Below are 21,335 nucleotides of genomic sequence, written 5' to 3'. Positions count from 1 at the left end.
CTAATTCATTCTGTTATTTTAAAGCAATTTCAGATGATGAAAAAAAAAAAAGAGCGCTGCGTATGATCGCATCGCATACGCAACCTGGCTCGCGAACGTTTTGGCAAAATTTCTTTTATAGGATGGACAAAATATTTTTCATAACTCTTCATTTGACATAAGAAAACTTTACAGATAGGTAAAACGTATTTTAAATTCTGAATGTGTATGAAAACATTACCATATAGGTGATTCAAGATGTGTAGCCCACGATTCCCCACAAGCTGTGATTTGAAAATTCGTTGCGTTTGTCTGACTTATTGATGTTTCATCAAAAATTCCTTTTCCATGTGAAAGATCATGACAAAACTAAGATCATAAGCGTATGAGCATATTTTTGTTATGCACTTGAGGTTCCCCATCGATGAAATTAGCGGGTGTTTTTTTAACTATGTAAGTTAATTTTTCTAACTTTTTTTAGCTTGATAAATAAAAGTAGCATATGATGCGTAATTCAGTCAACAACATATAGGAATATATGCTCACGCAAAGCGACGACGATGACAGTTGGTTTGAGATTTTTATCTCAACACACATCTGAGATATTAAAAGTGGCCCACGTTTCCCCATGGCCCACGATACCCCACTCTCCCCTACGAATAAGGTTCGGATAGCACCCAATTGGTGTAGTTTTTGCCGCTTTACAAAGAAATTAAACTTTTGTATGTATATTTTCCCTTCTTTGAAAAGTAAATGCTATTTTTTTCATTTTCATACGATCATTCTATAATGTGTATGGAACGTACATATATCAAAACAGCACAAGAATATAGCTACAAAAATGTTTGCTGGCTACAGAACAGGCACTTTGAGAGGAGGGCGATAATAACTATAATTATTATTTGAACTTTAAATATCCGATCAAAATCAGTGATTGCATTTTGATCGGATATTTAAAGTTTGATAAACTTCAATTTAACATAAAACAACGCATCACAGCAGTTTTTTATCAATAGATGATTTGAATATATGTTTTCTTTGAACAACCAATTAACTTTGCGTTAAAGCCTATTTCAGATGCTCGCTTTGAACAACTTAAGTGACAAGCCTTAAATTGAACTGGATTGTTATTCGCTTTTTATTGAATATTTGGTAAGACCCGAATAACCCAGGGGGTTAAAAGGTCTCAAATAAATTTTAATAATAATAATTGAATATCTGATTTTTTTTTTTTATTTTAATTACAAGGTTACAATTAGGAGAATTTACTGAAAACTTCACAGATCTTCAAAATCTGCCAAAATGTTGTCAGAAACTTTTTTAACTGTGAAGAGAGAAAAGGTGAATCCAATATTAATTGAATTTTGTTGGTTGTTTGATATTATTGCATTTAAAAAAAAAATTTCAATATGTATTTTAAGTGGTCAATAATAAAACTTAACAGGAAACAATTTGAGCTCTTACTTTTTCTACTATTTTTAACATTTTTTTATGTCTCACGTAAGCTTTTGTAACAACTTAACACATTCGTCGCCACGCTCATAAAGCGTGGATCTTCTTAAATCTAGAAGCACTGTTTATTATACCATAGCGCTTCTAGTTGTCGGATCTGGAATGTTTTGACAGTTTTTTGTTCGGTTTTCGCTATCAGAGCTGAAAATTTCATTACAATTCGTTTTGTTCCAAAAAAGTTACATGTGATGGAAGCCGCGAGACGAAACTTAATCTTGAACACTCACATCAAATGCCCGACGTGGTTGGGTTCAAAAATCACGAAATCTGTAAAGATGGTCAAATCGACCGAGTGTATAGCGTTCTTAAAAGTTTCCGTGAGATGCATACTATCGATCGGCAGATTTATACCAAGCGTTATAGTGGACCTAAGCATCGGCAACTGCATTTGAAGGTGTTGAGAAAGATCAAGGTAATCCCAGGGCAGTCGGACTATGACATCGTCAAGAAATTCAATGCCGACCGGTGCACCGCCATAAGGATTCATCTGCGCGGAGGAATACGATCTTATCGGGCCAGTAAGCAATCAAACCGGACATTGAAGAAGAATGTAGAAGCCACAGGACGGGCCCGGAAGTAATACAACAAGGTTCTAACGAAGTACGACGGATGCATCCTAATGGGTTACGAAACGTACGTGAAGATGGAATTTGGGTGGCTTCCTGGCCAACAATTTTACAAAGCCACTGGTCCCCGTCAAGTTCAAATTCGTTTTTACCAATAAGTTTGCAAGAAAGTGTTTTATCTGGCAAGGTATTTGCAGCTGCGGACGAAAAACCCAGGTTTTTGTGAAATATAAGACTATGGATTCCGATATGTTCAAGAAGGAGTGCCTGAAAAAAGTTTTTTTCCGCACATTAAATCTCACAAAGGACCTGTAAAGTTTTCGCCAGATTTGGCAAGCTGCCACTACATCAAAAAGGACATCAACCCACTCAACTGCCCTCAAATCCGCCCTATCGAAGTATGTATGTTGGGCAATTGTCAAGCAGATGATGAAGAAGAATGGTAGGACAACTCGGGATGCTACAGAGATGAAGAAATTGTGGAACAAAATGGCCACTGAGGTCAGCGAATAGGGTTTTTTTTATAAGTTGTTAACCTAGGTGGTAAATCCCTTTTACGGATTGCATTCCAAGGCACGGCGAGCCACCGCATCCCCCCTGTTTGCTACTCTGGGTCCATGGGTGCAATTGGACGACTATTGATACAATGCTAGCGAACACTGTACCTCCTACGCCATAAAGTCCACCTGGGGCCACTGACCTTTGTTCCCCCTTGAATTGTTTGACACACTTTGCTTCAATAGTGGAAGGTCAATTCGCGCTAGTGCACTCCAAGGCGTTTTCGAATCCTCTGTCAGCAATACCTCATTCTAACACAACTCGATGTCCAACCCCTCCTCTGACGAGTTAGGACCCGACATCTCATCATGTGAATGAGGTCCCCATGTATTTAGCGCAACTACTAACTTAGTGGATCTAGACCAGGAAGTCCAGAAACACAAAGCGAGTTGTCGACGACACTTTTTCTATTCGAACACGCGGGTCAGGGGGTGGAAAGCCTCCGAAGCCACGTGTAGGACTCAGACTCTTCCGAACTCACAAGTAGTGTTGACTTAAGTCACCACCAGCCTTGCGAGATCTACGGATTTCTCCGTAGTTCTACGGATTTTCAACATTTCTACGGAGCTACGGATCGATTCTCGAAATCTACGGATTTTCAGCATTTCCTACGGAGTTTCTACGGATTATCGAAAAAAATCAAGGGATTCTGCGGATAACTGAAAATTCTACCTGACGACCAAAAAAAAAAGGTCATCAAGTTTTATTTTGCCGAACTCAGTACATTTTCCGATTTCCCTAAAATCTACGGACTTGAGCGGTTTTCAATCTGGCAACGCTGGTCACCACTCAGCGCATCTACTCAATCTTCAAGTCGGGTGCTTTACTCCCCGAAGTGCAGATCGAGCTGTAGACCGCCCTCGTCAGGTCGCACTCGCGGTTCGGGCGCATCATTTCCGAAACGCGTGTCGAACCCTGATACATCCGGCTTAAACTGTGCCTAACTGACACTGACGTGTAAAACACGTCCCTAAGTGATCGGCCCACCATTGGGCACCACTTTGCGCATCAACTCGTTTTGCGAGTCGGGTATATACCCACCGAAAGGCAAAACGAGTTGGCGATCGCTCTCTTTCCGGTCACGTCCGCGTTTCAGGGCCATGAACGCGTGTTGGACCCTCACTCTCACACCCGAGTACTGGTACCTAAGTACCCGGGTGCACCACTTCTTCCGCGCGGGTTTGGCAGACCCGTCGACGGCCTCTAGTGGGTTTAGTGATAGTTCTCTTGGCCATACATCTGCAATAAGCCGCACTTGCAGACACGTTTCTGCCCTGGACCACAAGGAGGTGGAACTACCAGCCCAGAACCAGCGAATAGGGTGTCCAAACTATGATGAGCGGTACTCAACGAAAAGTTAAAAAGTTCATCAAAAACGTCGGAATATTTTTTTTATTATTTTTCCTTTAAAGTGCAATAAAAACCATACAAATTAAGCATTTTTATTTAGTTTACATAGCTCCGAGATAGACGTCGAGAAGTCCAGATTTAAGATGATCCATGCTTTGATGGTAAATTTATTTGACGGGCCCAAAAAAATCTCGGAGCGGGAAAGAAAAGAGAGAGTACTCCTACTTTGCAACGTGTGGCTAAACTGAGCGGTTAACTCGAGTAAGAGAGCGTCACACGTTTTTGATGTGACGGGGACTCCCAGGAAATACACCCATCACCAAAATATGGGTCCTATGGAGATGATCTTGTTAAAGCGGTCATTTTGGCTGAGACAATCCTAAGATAGATCAGAGACACGAAAATTATTTTCTCACTGGGATGAGAGAGAGGCTTTTTTTTCGACGGCAATTTTGAATTCATTTTGTCCCAGACTATAAATGTCCATCTCAAGAACTGAAAGATTTAAGACATTTAGTTTTCAAAGCAATGGTCAATCCTCCTAAGATGATATTTTTATTAACTCTTTACCGAATAATTTCCTAAATATTGACTTTACCATGCATTGATCTATCCTTCTTGAGATGCCGCCTCTTCAAGACACTTAATCCACCGTCTTAGCTGTGCCGAACAAGCCGCACAAAATCTTGATCGACCAGCGCAAATCTTTAACCAACAATCAAAACAAACACTCCAACTGTATTTAGATAAATACACGCTACCATTACACTAACTAAACCCTATATAATAGTGATTATCCTCTCGTTTTGGAGATTAAATCAAACAAACAACACAAACTACACCGATCCGAAGAAAAGCCAACAATCTTTGGCAAGTGAACGAATGAACGAACAAGCGTACCTATCTGCCAATTATGACCGTCGAGAAGAGAAGGCCAGAGAAGAGCTTTTTGCAAGACGGCCGACGCGGTAAAAAAATAGCCCACAACAACCGGGCACCATTATTCTGAGGGAAACATGAAGTCTCGGTAATTGCGGAACCATCCCGTCTTCTGTAGGTTGAGATTACATTGTTAGAGAAGTGGATGTTTACTAACGCTCGCCGACACCAACGCACAACACAGAAAATAACCACCGCCATTCGAGTGTTTTCGCCCATGGTGGGTTTTGGGCATGCATAATTAAGTCAGGATATGGCTTCTCGGATGTAATGGCCAGTGTACACCTAAATATCATACACTGACTACGAGGGTGAGGAATAAATTGAGACATTTACTTGAAAGGGTTCCAGATTTATCTTTGAATAGTTTCTTGTGTAATTACTCGGTTTTGTCATAGAATATTTTTCATTAAAAAACCACTTCATCAAAAAACCACAGAGAACCACTCTTTAAACATTGGAAAATCTAATTTTTTTTTGAATATTTTTTGTATTTGTAATTTGCAGGTAACACCTTGCAATAAATCATAAATCATAATTGAAATTTTCTTTTCAAATTGTTGTAAAACAGAAGTTTGGACAATAATATAGTATCATCTAACGTACCATCAACATGCTACCTCTCTAAGTATGAAGCTAGCCAAAGTGTGTGACGAATTCAATATTCATATTTCAATTTTGGCCAAATCCGGTGATCTGGTGCTAATTGAACCGGCTGGAATGTGCTGGATCTAGTGTGAATGGAGATTGTTTGCCAAAGCTGTTATCTGCAAGGTTCTAATAAAACTTTCACTTGATGGGAAACGGCTTCTAGCTCGTGCCAATTGCCTGAATTCAAGCGATGATGCTCCAGTTATTTTGGGAGCAGCAATGAAAGTGTTCCAATTTGGGTTTCGAATTGGGTGCAGGAATTATAGAGTGACGGAAAGAACTATGAGGAAATTTGCAGCAGCTCAGAAAAAGGTGTTCAGAGAATGCACTGTTTCGATTCTTGAAAAAGCTCTTTTACGCAATTTAGTACTGAGAAGTGATCTTTTCAGCACTGAAAACAGAATCGAAGATTGCTTCTTTTCGATACTACATTTTGGAGTTTGAGAGAATTTTTGGAGTTTGTATAAAACTGTGTATGCAAACCGTTGTCAAACTCTGTTTTTTTTTTCAGCACTCACGTAATTTTCCAACTTGGCAAGCTTAGTTGCATAAATTACTGAACTCGTGCTGAAAATGTACACATTTCTGGCATAAATAGCTGTACATATATGTATTGAAATAAGTGTAAGCAACGTTTAAAACAAAAGCATAGCATAGCATGGGATGTCTACACACATCTTGTATTGGCTGATACACAAAGTAAAACTTTTTTTTTTGTTTTCTAATCGACGTTTTTCGGCGAGTTTAAGAAAATAAAAACGTTTTTAACAGTTGTCCAGACGTTTCGAGCTACTCTGGCTTTCGCTCCTCTTCAATGGACACTAAAATTATAATTGAAATTAAATCCTGACTTAATTAACAAATTTAAAAAATAAATCTCACAATTTTCTGGCCTTCGTCCATGCTATTTGTTCTGGCTCAGTTTGTTTTGTTTTGCGTTTATTTTTACTTGTCATTATTTGTGTCAGTTTTGTTATGATAGGGTCGTAAGCTGTTTTGAAATTGCATGAGTCTCTTTGCCCATTAACAACGTTCTGATCACCTCTTAGTTTAATATAAAATGTTTCGGCAGTTATTCTTGCATTGTAGCCTGCTACACGTTCTAGAATTTTAGTGTTTTCAAAGTCAAATAAATGCCCGGTTTCCAAGCAATGTTGGGCTAGACCAGAGCTGGTCTATTTTGTTGATACGGTTGTTTTGTGTTGTTTGATTCGTTTCTCTAAAAACTGGCTAGTCTCACTAACGTATGATTTTTTGCATTGCCCACATTCTATTTCATAAACTACATTAATGTTCTTGTTTTTTTGGGATTTTGTCTTTCGTTTTTGTAAAGATTACATTTTTAATTTTATCTAATGGTTGAAACGCAACATTAATGTCGAATTGCCTCAGGTATCTGGAAAGTTTTTCCCCAGATACCTAAGGCAATTCGACATTAATATTGCGTTTCAACCATTAGATAGAATGAAAAATGTAATCTTTACAAAAACGAAAGACAAAATCCCAAAAAAAAAAACAAAAACATTAATGTAGTATATGAAATAGAATGTGGGCAATGCAAAAAGTCATATGTAGGTGAGACTAGCCAGTTTTTAGAGAAACGAATCAAACAACACAAAACAACCGTATCAACAAAACAGATCAGCACTGGTCTAGCCTAACATTGCTTGGAAACCGGGCATTTATTTGACTTTGAAAACACTAAAATTCTAGAACGTGTAACAGGCTACAATGCAAGAATAACTGCCGAAACATTTTATATTAAACTAAGAAGTGATCAGAACGTAGTTAATAGGCAAAGAGACTAATGTCATCTCAAAACAGCTTACGACCCTATCATAACAAAACTGACACAAATAATGACAAGTAAAAATAAACGCAAAACAAAACAAACTGAGCCAGAACAAATAGCATGGACGAAGGCCAGAAAATTGTGAGATTTATTTTTAAAATTTGTTAATTAAGTCAGGATTTAATTTCAATTATAATTTTAGTGTCCACTGAAGAGGAGCGAAAGCCAGAGTAGCTCGAAACGTCTGGACAACTGGTAAAAACGTTTTTATTTTCTAAAACTCGCCGAAAAACGTCGATTAGAAAACAAAAAATTCATCGCGGCGATAAAACAAAAATCAAAGTAAAACTTATTATCAAAACCAGCAAAAGATACCAAAATGAGAATCTGGTTTAAATTCTCATTTAAAATGGGTGGAATTTTGACCATCACTGTGCAACTACATTGCACACAACGGCAAGTCTATGTAATCATGGTAGGGAGAATTTGAAAAAAAATTTTTTGATTAAAAAATACGTGCATTTTGAAAATTAAAAATATCTATGTTGAAAATCTTGTGAGAAAACAGTTATACTAATAGGAGTTATAGCCATTTGGAATTTAAAAAAAATGTCATTTGACTCCCTTCGGTACGTTAAGTGTAAAGTAGCCAGAATTTTTTCAGCATCGGGCAATCTGGAATTTTTTATGTAAAAACCTGAAAAATCCGGGCATTTTATTTCAAAATTGACGATCATAAATCCGAGCAATATCCGGGCAAATTTCTTTTAAACTCATAAATAACTCAACAAAAGAGAAAAATTAAAGAGAAATTGAAAAAAAAATTTCATCCAAACTCATCGACAGATTTCAAATCGTATTTTAGGCATCTAAAAATCTTTCATGATATATTTTTTAAATTTGCTCAAAAATTTGCCTTATTTGAAAATTTGAAAATTGAACAATTTGCCTTATTTGAAAAAAAAAAAACAGTGAATAAGTCTGGGAATAATGTGGTCATTTTTAAATTAAATCCTAGCATAGTAATCCCGGCTAATAAAATCAAATCAAACCAATAACTTTCTAGCTTAAATAATATTTCTGAAAAATGGATTGAAAATCTTGCAGTGTTGCTAGTTGCTTTTAAAAAAACTTAATGATCTGTTTGGGGCGTTATAACTATCTTCTCGCAGCTTCTACCGCTTTGAAGTAAGGAATTTTCCAGTAAGCTTCGTTTATTGTAATTTAACTCGTATCGCGAGTGACCAAACTATTCAAAAAATCCAAAAAGTTACATTCTCGGAACAAATATTCGCATTTTTTCCATAAAAAAATCAAATCAATTCACGGGTTCCTAAATCTTATTTTAAAAATCTTAAAAATCTGTCGTTAGTTAAGACTAAAAACGAAACTAATGTCCAATTAATTTTATAAAAAAAATCAACTAACCCTTTAATGCCTGACGTTTTTCAAATGAGAATAACAGTTATTTATCATTTTAATTTATTGATTAATGGCATTTCGGTGAAGTATACATTCTAACAGGAAGTGAATTCATTGAATAAATAACATTTTATTTCGAATAAGACAACTCAGTAGGTTTGAAGTCTTTATTTTGAGTATTATAAAAGATATGGCCCATCAAAGTTGAAACATAATTTTTGAAATTCGTAATACATTTCAAAAAGTTTAGAAAAAATTTTCCAAACCTTGTTAATTGAGTACTTGAAGGTGTTTGTGATTGATTGAGATTGAAAAAAAATTGTTGAACTTTGCAAATCTGGAGAAATAACAGCAATTTTTCAAAAACTACTTTCCTCTTAAAGAATAAATTATTAATTATTATTTTTGCATTTTTTGCACAAACTTTGTTCGATATCTTACACATAAATTAAAATATCGAAATCAAAATACCCTGGACTATTTTCTTTCAATGTGTAGAATATTTTTTGTGAATACATCACTCAAAAATATCCACGCGTTTCCGAGATTTTTGGATTTTGATAAGTGTTGTTTTAAATCACATTTTGCATTAAAGGGTTAAGAGATGTATTTTTAAAAAGTTTCTGTCTCTGTTGAAGAGCAGATATCGAAATTCTTAGATGTTCAAACTCATTTTAGTTAATTGTGGCTGCTTGAAACAAAATTTAGAAAAATCGGTGTATTCTGTGAAAATTTTAAATACTTTGTGATCTATGACACAAATTCTGTGGCAAAATTTTGCTCAAAGTTTTGTGTTTTTACAGATTTTCCTGTGATTTCACCGACCTTGGAACCCTTCCTAGCATTCTTCATCATTTTTTCTAGCTGAACTTCTCAGACGCATAGCAAAAGTTATCAGTTTTTTGCTAAAAAGCTTAATTCTCAAAACTTAATTCATTGGAAAGCTTATGAATTAACCTAAATTTTCAATAAAGTTACCACCGTGCAAACTGTGGCAACCAAACTTTTTAACGGAATTTTAACATAAAAATCAGTTTGTCCACAATTTTGAACACCTGTCCTACTGTGATCACATTTAATTTCATCTAATGAAAGATATTTGTTATTTGTATTGTTTCAAACAACTTTTACTTCGACGCTGAAAATATTCGATGTGTCGTTGTGCTTGTAGAAGGTTTGAAGTTGTGTACTTTTTTCAAACTTTTATTTAAAAAAAATTATTTTACCAAAATTTGAAAAATCATGACAATTATTTAAATTTCCTGATATTGCGCCAAAATTTTAGATTAAAACACTTGAATATTATATTAAAAGAAACTAGAAAATATTAGGAAATAACTAACTCAAAGGAATATTTTAGGCGGATGGTCAGTAAATTCCCACTGTGAAAAAGTTTGCGCTGACCAATTAGGCCGGTACAAATTTGAAATCCTTATTTTGTCACTTGGATTCAAAACATCACTAGGGAGGAATAATAAAGAATTATTCAATTTCCAATAAATTGGAACACATTGGACAAAAACTTGCATGCAACAAACTTGCACAGAATATATATTCCACAAAATCTAAAAATCAAGCTTCTAAAGATCCAAAATTTGAAAAAAAAAAACCTTGAATATAGAATGTGGAACAATTCCAATATTCTAAAGTTGGACTTTTGCCATTTCAATTTTTTACATTTTCAACGAATTTTTCAAATTTTTCAATAGATTTCCTTGAACTTTATTTATTTCCCCCCGGTGACTAAAGAAGAATTTGATATTTGTTCCTGCTATGATATTCAGAAAATACTTCAAATTTTTATTCATCATGTTGGTGTAAAGTATTGCAGCGCTTTTTTTATTACATCATTAGAACCAGTATGAAATTTCCGATCTGATGTATATTTTTTTTTAAATAAACTTTGCATGGAAGTTCACAAAATTCAGTGCAAAGATGAATTTGGGAGTTAGAAAATCTGAGAAAAGTTTTGATAATTCGTCAAAAATTCGGTTTTTGTATTATCAGAATCTGAACAAGCTAAAATGTTTCAAATTACGTCAACTTTCCAATTGAATTTTAAATTTTTTTCCAAGGTCGATAAAAATATTACAATTCAACTAGAAATATTGGAAAGGGATTACAATCGCAATATTTCTGAATCTCATGCGGATCTCTCAATCTGCATCCCTACAATCTACCTTCTCGTGATTGAGTTATGTTTTGATTAATTCCATAGAATTTTTACCGATTTAGGACACTATGCAATTATTTTATCTAACTTTGAAATCTACAACTCGTCATGTTAATGATCACAAAATGATTATATAGAAATAAATAAGATTAATAAAGTTTTTATTTTCAAATTATTGTTTAATTATATTTTTATTTTTATTTCTTATAATATTAGCTCTTAAATAAGTTAAAATTCAAATTCGTACCAAAACTAAACCAAGTTTATAAGTGATATACCACTAATAAACTTGTTTTGGTCAATTAGCCGACGACTTTCGGAAATTATAAGCATGTAAGGTTAAAATTTATCGTTGGCCTATAAAAATGTATAGGCAAAATTTGAACTTGATCGGACAAAAAAAGGTTTAGCAAGTTGAGAATTTTGAGACATTTTGTTGATTGGGTGCATGATAAACTGTTCTAGCATTAATGACTTTTTAAACGCCGAATGATTTATCTCATATGAGTCACAGAATACGGCTCAATTTTCCTGGGAGAAAAACATGTTTTTTTCGTCATACTTTTTCAAACTGAAACAAATCGCTTTCAATAATATATCACCTTTGACTGCATCATACCTAAACCCTAAACATGTTTTTCGACTTTAAATAGAAAAATTCATCAATTGTAGCTTCACCAATTAATTCGGGTCTGGAAACCTAATTACCCAAAATGCATGAAATACTTCCATTTTCCGCTTCAAATTTCAGGGAAAAAATACTTAGCTTCTATTTTCACGCCTAACCCAGCTGAAAGCACCTCAAACGGCCGGGTAAAATTTGAAAAAATCTCCCAAATCTAATTGATGAGGTTTTTCCCCACCCATTCGCCTTTTCGATGAAGAAAGTTCAACTGGTTAAGTTACAAACTAACTAACTAGCCCATCATGATGCACTGCGGCAGCATCCCATCAATTGACTGCAATTTAGACCTCATGACAGATGACTTGGGCCATCTGAAGAGTAACAAATTATGAAAAAAAAATCCAACTGACCTAGCCACTCGATTAGCGCCTTCCCGTTTATCTTCTGTGGCACAAAAATGATTGATAGATGGTGGTCAATTAAATGTGGGTTTTCGTTACTTCTTGTTTCAAGCATTTGACATGTCCATTAGGCCTGTGGAGAGTTTTATGAGGCGTTTGTGCTCACTTTTGCCTTCACAAATTTATCTCCTTCATGATCGATGGGGATGCTGTACGCCACTTTAAAGGGGATGCACTACATTCCAAGCGGGCGGCGGCACTTGGTTGTTGCACTTATGACTTTGTTGTACCTTCCGACACATTTGGAGGCGAATATGTTTCACCTCATTTCCTTCTGGCTGGCGCGAGCTTTATTAGTGAGATGATTGATCACGACTCGTTGGCCTCAAAACATTTTTTTTCTGTATTTCGGGCAGATGGATTTTTGGTTCGGAAGCGATTTTCATACCTGTCGGGCGAGAAAGAAAAAAATAGGGTCTTAAAAAAAAAACGTTGAGGTGTGAGACGGGTTTTGTTTGATCTGCGGAAATAATGAAGATGTTTCATGAGATTTTTTTCCCTAAATTTTCTCGATCATTTCTCGAGTTTTTAAACAAAGTTTAGGTGCATCCCTATCTCTGTTCAAGCTCCCCACTAAAAAGAAAGTCTTAAAATTTTATTTTCGTATTTCCTTATTCCCTTATATATTTTATGAGGGTTTCCGAATAAGCATAGAAACATTTCTCCATCCCAAAAATCCTCCCCTACTAAAGTTGGTATCCTTCGGGTCACTAATTCAATAGATATGCATCAAAAATGTAAGAAACTCCCGTCTCCTCTTCTTATCTCGCTCAATGGGAGAACTCGTATCAAAATGCAATCCTATACCATATTCGTCGCCTTTCGATTGATTAACTCTCGACATCTTGAAAAAAAATTTCTGGTGGCCCCTTGCTCCAGTATCATTTGCATTATTAACAACATGTTTGGCGTGGCCGTAGTAATATCTGCAATGCAGCATATAATGTAACAAATATTATCCTAAATAACATTCAAAGTTTAATAGCAGGCTATAAGATCAAGTTTAGTTTTCATAAGAGACTTAAAGAGTCTTACAAAAAAAACCGGGTAACTTGAGTATATTATAGAAAATTGAAGGGCACAAGTCCTTTATTTTTCAAAATACTTACACGTTTTGCTTTTGTTGATAAAAGGAGATGAAGAAATGTAAGTTTCTTATGCTGAAATAGTGATATGAAAATAAATTCCTAAACTTTAAAGGAAGTTTTTTTTTTCTGAGTGCATTTCACGATATAGCCTGCTTTCTAAAGGTATGTTGATTTGGAGGTTCCCTTCAAAATGGATGACTCAAAGTTCACAGGAGATCAAAAAATTACCCTTCTCTCGGCATGGGCTTTAATCAAACCGGAACTGGATATCCATGGACGCAATCTTTATCTTCTGTAAGTCGCAATTAGTTCAAATAAATTTCCGTCCATTAAGTGTTGAAATCCTCTTCCAGATTGTACCGAGAATATCCCAGATTCAAACCGTTCTTCGATTTTTGCACTGACGGGATTTGCACCATCAAACATGTCAGAGGCCGCGAAATGGAAGCCCACTCAATACAGGTGTTCCGGATCTTGGGCCAGCTAATCGAGGAAGGACTTAGGGATTCGGAAATTTTTGAAAACACCCTGCGAGCGATTGCCCTGGCCCATGCCGATACCGGTGTGACCGGAGCTGACGTGCGGGAATTCGGCGGGGTCCTGTTGTCCTATTTGGTTGATGCTTTGGGCCCCCAGGCATCAAACTCGCTGACAGTTGCCTTCGAAAAATTGGTCGATCTCGTCGGTGAGTCGTTCGATTTCCTGTACTTGGCCAGAGAGAGATTGAATTTTGTGTTGTGATTAAACCTTCCGAGAAATGTGCGAATCTTTTTTTCCTTATATTAAAAAAAGAAGGTTTGAAGAATCTCTTGGATGAATGAAACTAAATTTGATTTCAAAGATATTCGAAAATTTGTGGCTCCTTGAGGACGCTGAAACGTTAACCGAATGAGACAAGAGTTGAAAGTTTGCAATTTTTTAACGTTTTAAATAAAGGATATTCCTGGTGACCTCCATTTTTTTTACTTATAACTTTACTACCTAGCCCGTTTATCGGCTGAACTAAGTGGAAGTGAATTTTATCGAGAAATATCGGAATTCATCAAAGTGTCCCAAATTGTGACATTTTGAAAACACTGTCCTATAATCGATACAAACCTGGAAAAACATGGTTCAGAAGCCAACACCATGGTAAACTAGCGTGAATTTATTCAAAAATGGCAGTTTAGGTCTCAATCAAAGTTGTGCAAAATTTTACATAAACAATGAAGACAATGCGTTAGGTTCCGACTGCGTACATGATTTTTTTCAAAATAAAACCATAAAAAACACGTGTTTTTTTTGCTGTTCTGTATACTGCCCCTACTCGCATAACATCTCATATGCATTTTCGTCATTTTTCAACTAACCGGACAGTTCGTCCTTTTTTACAAAGGACTTCAATATAAAACAATAAAAAAAAATAGTTTGCTCTAGAAATTCCGGAAAAAATTCAACTCGTGACTGCTTCATATAAAATATACCCACATAAGAGTCCCATATGTAAATTATCACGAACTTAGTTAGTTTTTAAGGTTTATTTTTGATTGATAGTCTGAGTTTTTTTTTACGAAGATTTAATTTAGTTGATGACAAAATATTCAAAAATAGTCTTTGAAGACTGGTCACAAAGATAGAAGGAATGGCTGCCTAAGAAAAAACACTACCGAATAAAATTAAACACAAAAAAAAATCCGTCTTACCACATGGAACTTAGGATTTTCTACCCGATAAATGTTTTTATACAAAACTCAGAAATAATTTTATCAAAGGGAAAAAGTACAATGGTAGATAAAAATATATTAGGCATCGGACTGTTATGCGAGCAGATTTGAAAAAAATCTCGTTATGTACCCGCATAACAGTCCCATAACGGAAAATAGGTGCTCCGGGTCGTAATAAAAGCCCGTTCTCGGAAATTTTATGTCCTACGATTTATTATGACAACCTAGAAAACATTCCAAAAAAGATTTTTTTTTATGCTGAAAGTTGTTGTCATGATTAAAAAATATATTCCAACACAGAAAAAGCTCATTTTCTCGCTTGCACTTTTTTCATATGGGACTGTTATGCGAGTAGGACAGTATACACCTTATAAGAAAAACTTATGATGATTGTATAGATAATATATTGCATTATCTTCAATATATAATACGATAGTTAATTCTCAATCAATTTTGATAGGAACCCCCTTATAACTTACGAATGCTTCCAGATGGACAATTTCTCATCAAGAGAAAAAATGTGTCAAAATTGATACATTGGAGTTCTTGGACAGAATGTTCCCGGATGAATTTATACAAAAAAATTAGAGCCGATTTTTTTTTTCAAACACTTTCTCATATATCAACATTGCTAAAAAATGAGAGCACGCTAATCTAAATAGTCGTATGTATCTGATGTCTTAACATTTTATCGCTTTCTTTTAAATATTTGTTTTTTATTTAAATTTTTCTTGTTTGAACAAGTACATCAACGTCGAGGGTTACATAAAATTCAAATGACATTTTTTTAATTCAACTAAACTTTTCTATAATATAGTCCAAATGTAACGTTTTATTAGATATATTTTTTATCAAATTCAGTAGATAATAACTTACATTTAGTATTGTTTTTCCTCAGCAAATCACTTGATTTCGTGAAGGTTATCTCTTTTCGTTAGATGAATCCGGTCTACGGCAAATATTGTAGACCCAGGACTAAATAGTTTATCTGAATACAAATCAAGAATACGAGATGCACTTTAGCTCTCACGTGTGTCGGCTTTCGTTTCACGGAATTCAACTTCAGCTGATATTAAGCTCAACGAAACGATCTCAAATTAACGATTTATAATCGGTTTAACTGATCTACTACGACCCTCACGTGCGAACTGTTTCCTCGCTTTTATAGACTGAACTATAATTATAATTTATCCTCGAGGAAATAAATGCACTAAGCCACTGATAATGAAATGAAATTTTCGACAGTATAGGACGACTTGCACTTTCGATTACTGTTTCCGTTTAAATGATGACTCATCTTTTTTCTTTTGCATGACATCCGCTTTCACGACATGACATCGGCTATCAGGGTTTTGACAGTTGCTCCTTCCCAGCAGGGGTGTTCGGTGCTGCCCAGTGGGTGTATCGTACACTCAACACCAAAAATATTTGAATATGCTTAACTGAAATGGTTTCATACAATCAGTGCAACAATATGGAGAATGGAAAAAAATAAAAATTGGAATCCGAAAGATTAAAAATAAAACATAAAATTTAGGAAAAAGTCGTAGATAGACATCTGAAATATACAATTTTATTTTAAATTTTCCACAATTAACCAAAAAAATGTTAATAAAGTACCAGCTAGGTAGGTACTAATGCAAGACTTAATCTGGTTCTCTTTTGCTTTACAGCTTCTCAAGACATGTTATTAAATTGATTTATTTTATTTTTGTTCGCAACTGGAGAGGTACCAAATTGTGGTATTCTGCCAACGGCTGAATATCGGAAATAAACCCTTTAAACTATTCGGCCGAATATTCGGTCGAATGTTCTGACAAGTTTTTAAAAAAATACCAAAGCGATTAATTCAATTTTTTCCTTCTTAAAGCCCCTCAAATTTTTGAGTCTATAATTTTCAACCGAATGATATTACCAAATGATGAACAACAAGATCTCTTTCAAATAGGGGTCTCTCTGATTTTGTAAATATCACCAATAAGGCCGGAACAAATATCAATTTCTTTTCTTCGTTTCTCAATCTAACCCCCCCCCCTCTCTCTTTCAAAATTTCCATAAAACTCGAAGGGGGAATAAAAATTGAATTATTTTATGGAAATTTCGAAAAATTCATCAAATATCCGAAAGAATACAAGAGCAAAAAACAAATTGTGGAATATGGGAGTATTATCACCTTTTATATTCTTGGTTTTAATGAATTTTTCGATGGAAAATAAATGAATTGGTAGATTTTGAACAATGACAGAGTACCCAATTTTTTTTTGCCTACAAGCTTTCTTAAAATTTGTTCCAATTTATCAGATTTTGCATCATTTTTGATTATCCCCCACCCACTCTCTCCCTCCCCCCCCATTTTTACAACTCAGATGGACAAAAGAAGGATTTGAAACTCTTGCGGCCTAACTGAAAGGTTATCAGATGACACTTTTCTCTGCTTATTCGATATTGAATTAGATGAAAGTCGATTTTAAGCAAGATATCTTCAAACAGTTGTTTATTAAAAGATCTTTAACCTTAAGCAAACCATACCAATGTCGGGCAATTCAGAATTTTTTTTTGGAAAAATTCTGAAAAAAGGGCAATTCTGAAAAAAAGGCAAGGGCAAAATATAGGCAAAAAAAAACAAGTAATAGAAACCAGATTGAAAATTAATTGAAATTCAAGTTTTCTTAGAACTACAGCACCAGTGTTTAAATCGCGTCTAAGGTTTAATCAAAAATTATGTGTTAGTTTGAAAATTGTTTTGAACACAAAATCTTAAAAATTTTCAAAGATAAATTTGAATTTTTATTTGACTTTGCAAATAATTTGAGTAAACTCAGGCAAAACCCGGGAAGTTTCGAACAATGTCTGGGCATTCAGGCCAGATTTGACTTATCTCGAAACCATAATTGGATTTATTGGTGAGCCTGGATAAATCAAAAAAATCTTTTATGAACGATAATCGAAGTATAAAGCTAACAACAGTGAAGAATATACGGATACTGTTTATCAGATGTTTCACTGAAACTTTGAGTTTTTGATGATTGTGTAGCTTTTTAAACATTACTGTTGGATATTTGATTAATTGTGACAATTCTGTTTTTGTTTAGATTTCATAAATTAATATACGACATTTTCAGCCTTTTCGTCAGAAAACTCACTTCAATTTTACGATGAGCGGTTAAAGGAAAATTATATTTTAATTCTTTCTTAATCTTGTCTCAAATTACTTGTTTGTATAATATTTGTAATCGTCAACCTCGTAGATAAACATAAATTCAAAATAAAAGCACAGAGAACAGACGTACAAGCTCGAACAGAAAATCGTCAAAAAAGTGTGTAAAATTTCAAATGCTATCACCCAAAAAATACGTTAGAAATTGACCACAAACAGTGCCATCTATTGCGCCGTTCAAAAGTTACAAATAAACTTTAAAGTGCCCAGTTTTCAAAAAGGCGTAATCGTATATGAACTCACAATGTATTGCTAAATAAATTAAATCAGAGTTACTTTTAACTGGGCGAAATTTAACTTTCTTTATTATTGCACTACTATGACAGTTAAGATAACTAACAGCTTCGGTTTAAGTTTTTGCACTTCTTGAACAGTAATTTATGTAAGAAAATGCATCACCTATGTCCAGTCAAATACAAGAACATTCTTGACGATCAGTCTTACCCAGCAGTATTGATTCTATGCATTTCAAAGCGGGTTACTTTCACATATCACTTTAGATCCAGCTGTTTAAAACTATGTATTTCTAACAAATTTGAAGGAAAAAGATAATATCTAACTTTTATGATTTTTTTTCATGCAACATGGTGAACGTTCATTCATCAAGTTTCGAACGAAACTTCAACAGCGATTTTCTTGAAGCATGCTGAGCAGCACATACGACCTTTAGAAAACTGACTGAAACTTAGTCAGCTTTGTTTTGACAGTTCTCTTTGGTGAGTTTGGAGACTTCTGGTGGCCCAGCCAAAAGACAAAAATTGGTTCAAAAAGGGTGTTGGGATTTTTACACAACTTTCGTGGGCTAGCTTGTATGTCTGTTCTCTGTGATAAATGTTTGTTTCTGGATTTCAATTATGAAGGTGAGAAACGCATTTAAATATTTCCGATAAAATCTGGAATTTATCAGAGCATGATGATTACTTCTGATTTTGAAATTATAAGTTGTCATCTGATGTCGTTTGCAATTTCTTACAAGCTATTTTTTTCGGAATACATTGAATCAAAATATTTTATTCAACCCTTTGAAGCAGTTCGGGTGAACATGATTCGAAGTGCAAATTCGAAGCATTTCACTTAATAATCATTCCAATACATTGAAGAACTGAAATTGTTTAGAGACCAAGAATTTTATATGAAAATGATATTCAAATCTAAGAAAAAAATTATTTTTTTTCGTTCTAAAAAACGATTCATTGATAAATTAGATACAGCAAAGCATAAACAAAATTTGATGTCAATGCTCTCAATGAGTTTTTTTTAAACTGGAAAATCCGGGATAGAGGTAAAAATGCTCATCGGACTACCGCATCTTTATTCATCTTCGGATAGATGTATTTATAAAAAATCCAAAAATTAAAGAATCACCGAAATTCTGCAAAGCTGTCAGAACTGTTTTTAATACTTTTTTTCATTAGGAACCATTCACAGGCAACCTGATTTAACAATTTTACCTAACTTTTAAATATTGATAAACTATAAAAAACAACTATCTGAACAATGAATCTAATATCATCAAAATCGGTCAATATTTACGGCCATTGGAACGACAACAAACAACAAGTTAAATTTCCTCCAAACGGATATTTTGCGAACAGCTTTGGAAGGTAAAGAAAAGATTAAGAGGTTTAAACCCTTGATTTGAGTCAGTATTTCGACAATCCTTTGTTCATCGAACATTAAGGCACAAAACAAGAAGACTGAATAAAAAACAAAAAATTATCGTTACAATGTCAAATTTCTCTTACCAACAAGTGCGAACCCAGAAAACAACAAACTTTGTTATACGTTTCATATACATTTTAGAATCATTGCATTAAACGTGAAAAATCAGTATTTACCTGCCAAAGTGGATGCAACATACTAGAGATGTACCAAATAGTTGAGCCAAGTATTCGGCCGAATAGGCCGAATAGGCCGAATACTTATTTTTCAACTGATGTTGGATAATTTTTAAAATATCCAAAAGTAATGTTGAAAAAGCTACAAAATCATCATAAACTTATGGTTTCAGTAAAAGATCTAAGGTGTATCCGTGTATATTTCACAGTAGATAGCTTTATACTTTGATTATCGGTTATTGCAAAGTTTTTTTTTCATACAGGTTTGTCCAATAAAGAATTCGAGAAAAGTCAAATCTGACCGGAATCACCAGATATTTTTTGAAATTTTCCGGATTTTACCCGGGTTTATTCAGATTATTTGCTAAATCAAATAAATACTCAAATTTCTCCTTGAAAATTTTTTGATTTTGCGTTTCAAAACGATTTGTTAGAGTAAAATTGAATATTCACATAAATTTTTCTTTAACCCTTAGATACGTTTGTAACACTGCTTCTGTGATTCGATTTAAACTTTAAATTTTAATTAATTTACTTTCTTTCTTCTTCTGATGTGTTTGAGAATAATGCCTAGATTCTGATAAGATATGCTTTTTTTTACAAATTTGGTAGAAAATATGGTATTCTTAAAGTTAAAGATCGTCGTTTTTTTGGCATTTATTTTCAAGACAGCTAGCTAAAATTCAACATTCATCTGATTCAATATAAAATAAGCAATTTCAAATCGCTTTGCACCTGTTTTGACATGTTTTGTCCGAGATTTCACTGAAACCCAACCTCTTTGGCGATAAACGTCCTAGAAGTGACAATTCATCTGAGGGCCTTCTAACTATTGATGACATTTTGATTATCAAAGAGACCTCTAATTAAAGAAATAACTAATACATCTGGTTGAAAAAAAAAATCGATTAAAAAATATATGGAGTATTAAGATGGAAGGGGAAGAAGAAAAATGAAATTGTCGCTTTTTAATTTCTATGAAAAACTCAACAGAATGTTTGACCAAATATTCGACGGAATATTCGGCCGAATTTTCGGCCGAATATTTGTTTGGCCGAATAGTTGAAAAGGTCAATATTCGGTATTCGGCAACATACAACATACATACTTACATATTTTGGAATTCTGGCTTGAGCGATACAAATTATACAAATTGGACGATATTCAACACCTTATTTGTACATTCTGAAAGTATGCGAGAATGCACAAGTTTAGCTATCAATGCAAGTAAACCGTTGCCAGCGACACAATTTGTCAAAATGAGCCACTTGATTTTTAACAATCTGGTTGCACTGCTTATCACAGGAAGAAATATAGGATTGTTTCTTCTCTGTAAATGTCGCGCGGAAGAACAAATTTGCAAAAATTTCGGACTTTTTATCATCTCCGATTTATACCGATTCTAAGTAACTATTTTTACGATCGTTTATTTATTTGGTAGGAATCGCGACTCTCAATAAC

The 21,335-nt window shown here is 34.4% G+C and overlaps 2 protein-coding genes across 5 annotated transcripts in view; one reads left to right on the top strand and one right to left on the bottom strand.

Annotated features, from left to right (window-relative positions):
* Positions 1 to 21,335, bottom strand: part of LOC129745638 (serine protease filzig-like) — a 278,166-nt gene that overhangs the window by 119,949 nt on the left and 136,882 nt on the right. The gene's annotated exons all lie outside the window — the stretch shown is intronic.
* LOC129745639 (hemoglobin-3-like) lies at positions 13,285 to 13,923 on the top strand. The gene is made up of 2 exons (XM_055738850.1): positions 13,285 to 13,410; positions 13,470 to 13,923. The coding sequence occupies exons 1-2, from the start codon at positions 13,307 to 13,309 to the stop codon at positions 13,855 to 13,857; spliced, it is 492 nt and encodes a 163-aa protein (XP_055594825.1). The 5' UTR covers positions 13,285 to 13,306; the 3' UTR covers positions 13,858 to 13,923.

The sequence above is a fragment of the Uranotaenia lowii genome, chromosome 2 (assembly GCF_029784155.1).
Source record: "Uranotaenia lowii strain MFRU-FL chromosome 2, ASM2978415v1, whole genome shotgun sequence".
Lineage (NCBI taxonomy): Eukaryota > Metazoa > Arthropoda > Insecta > Diptera > Culicidae > Uranotaenia > Uranotaenia lowii.
The sequence above is the reverse complement of the archived record's forward strand: the minus strand, read 5'-3'. Positions and strand labels throughout refer to the sequence as shown.

Coding starts and splice junctions, on each gene's coding strand:
- LOC129745639 (XM_055738850.1), top strand. CDS start 13,307: ATGGATGACTCAAAGTTCACAGGAGATCAAAAAATTACCCTTCTCTCG. Junction 13,411..13,469: donor GGACGCAATCTTTATCTTCT/GTAAGTCGCAAT, acceptor ATCCTCTTCCAG/ATTGTACCGAGAATATCCCA.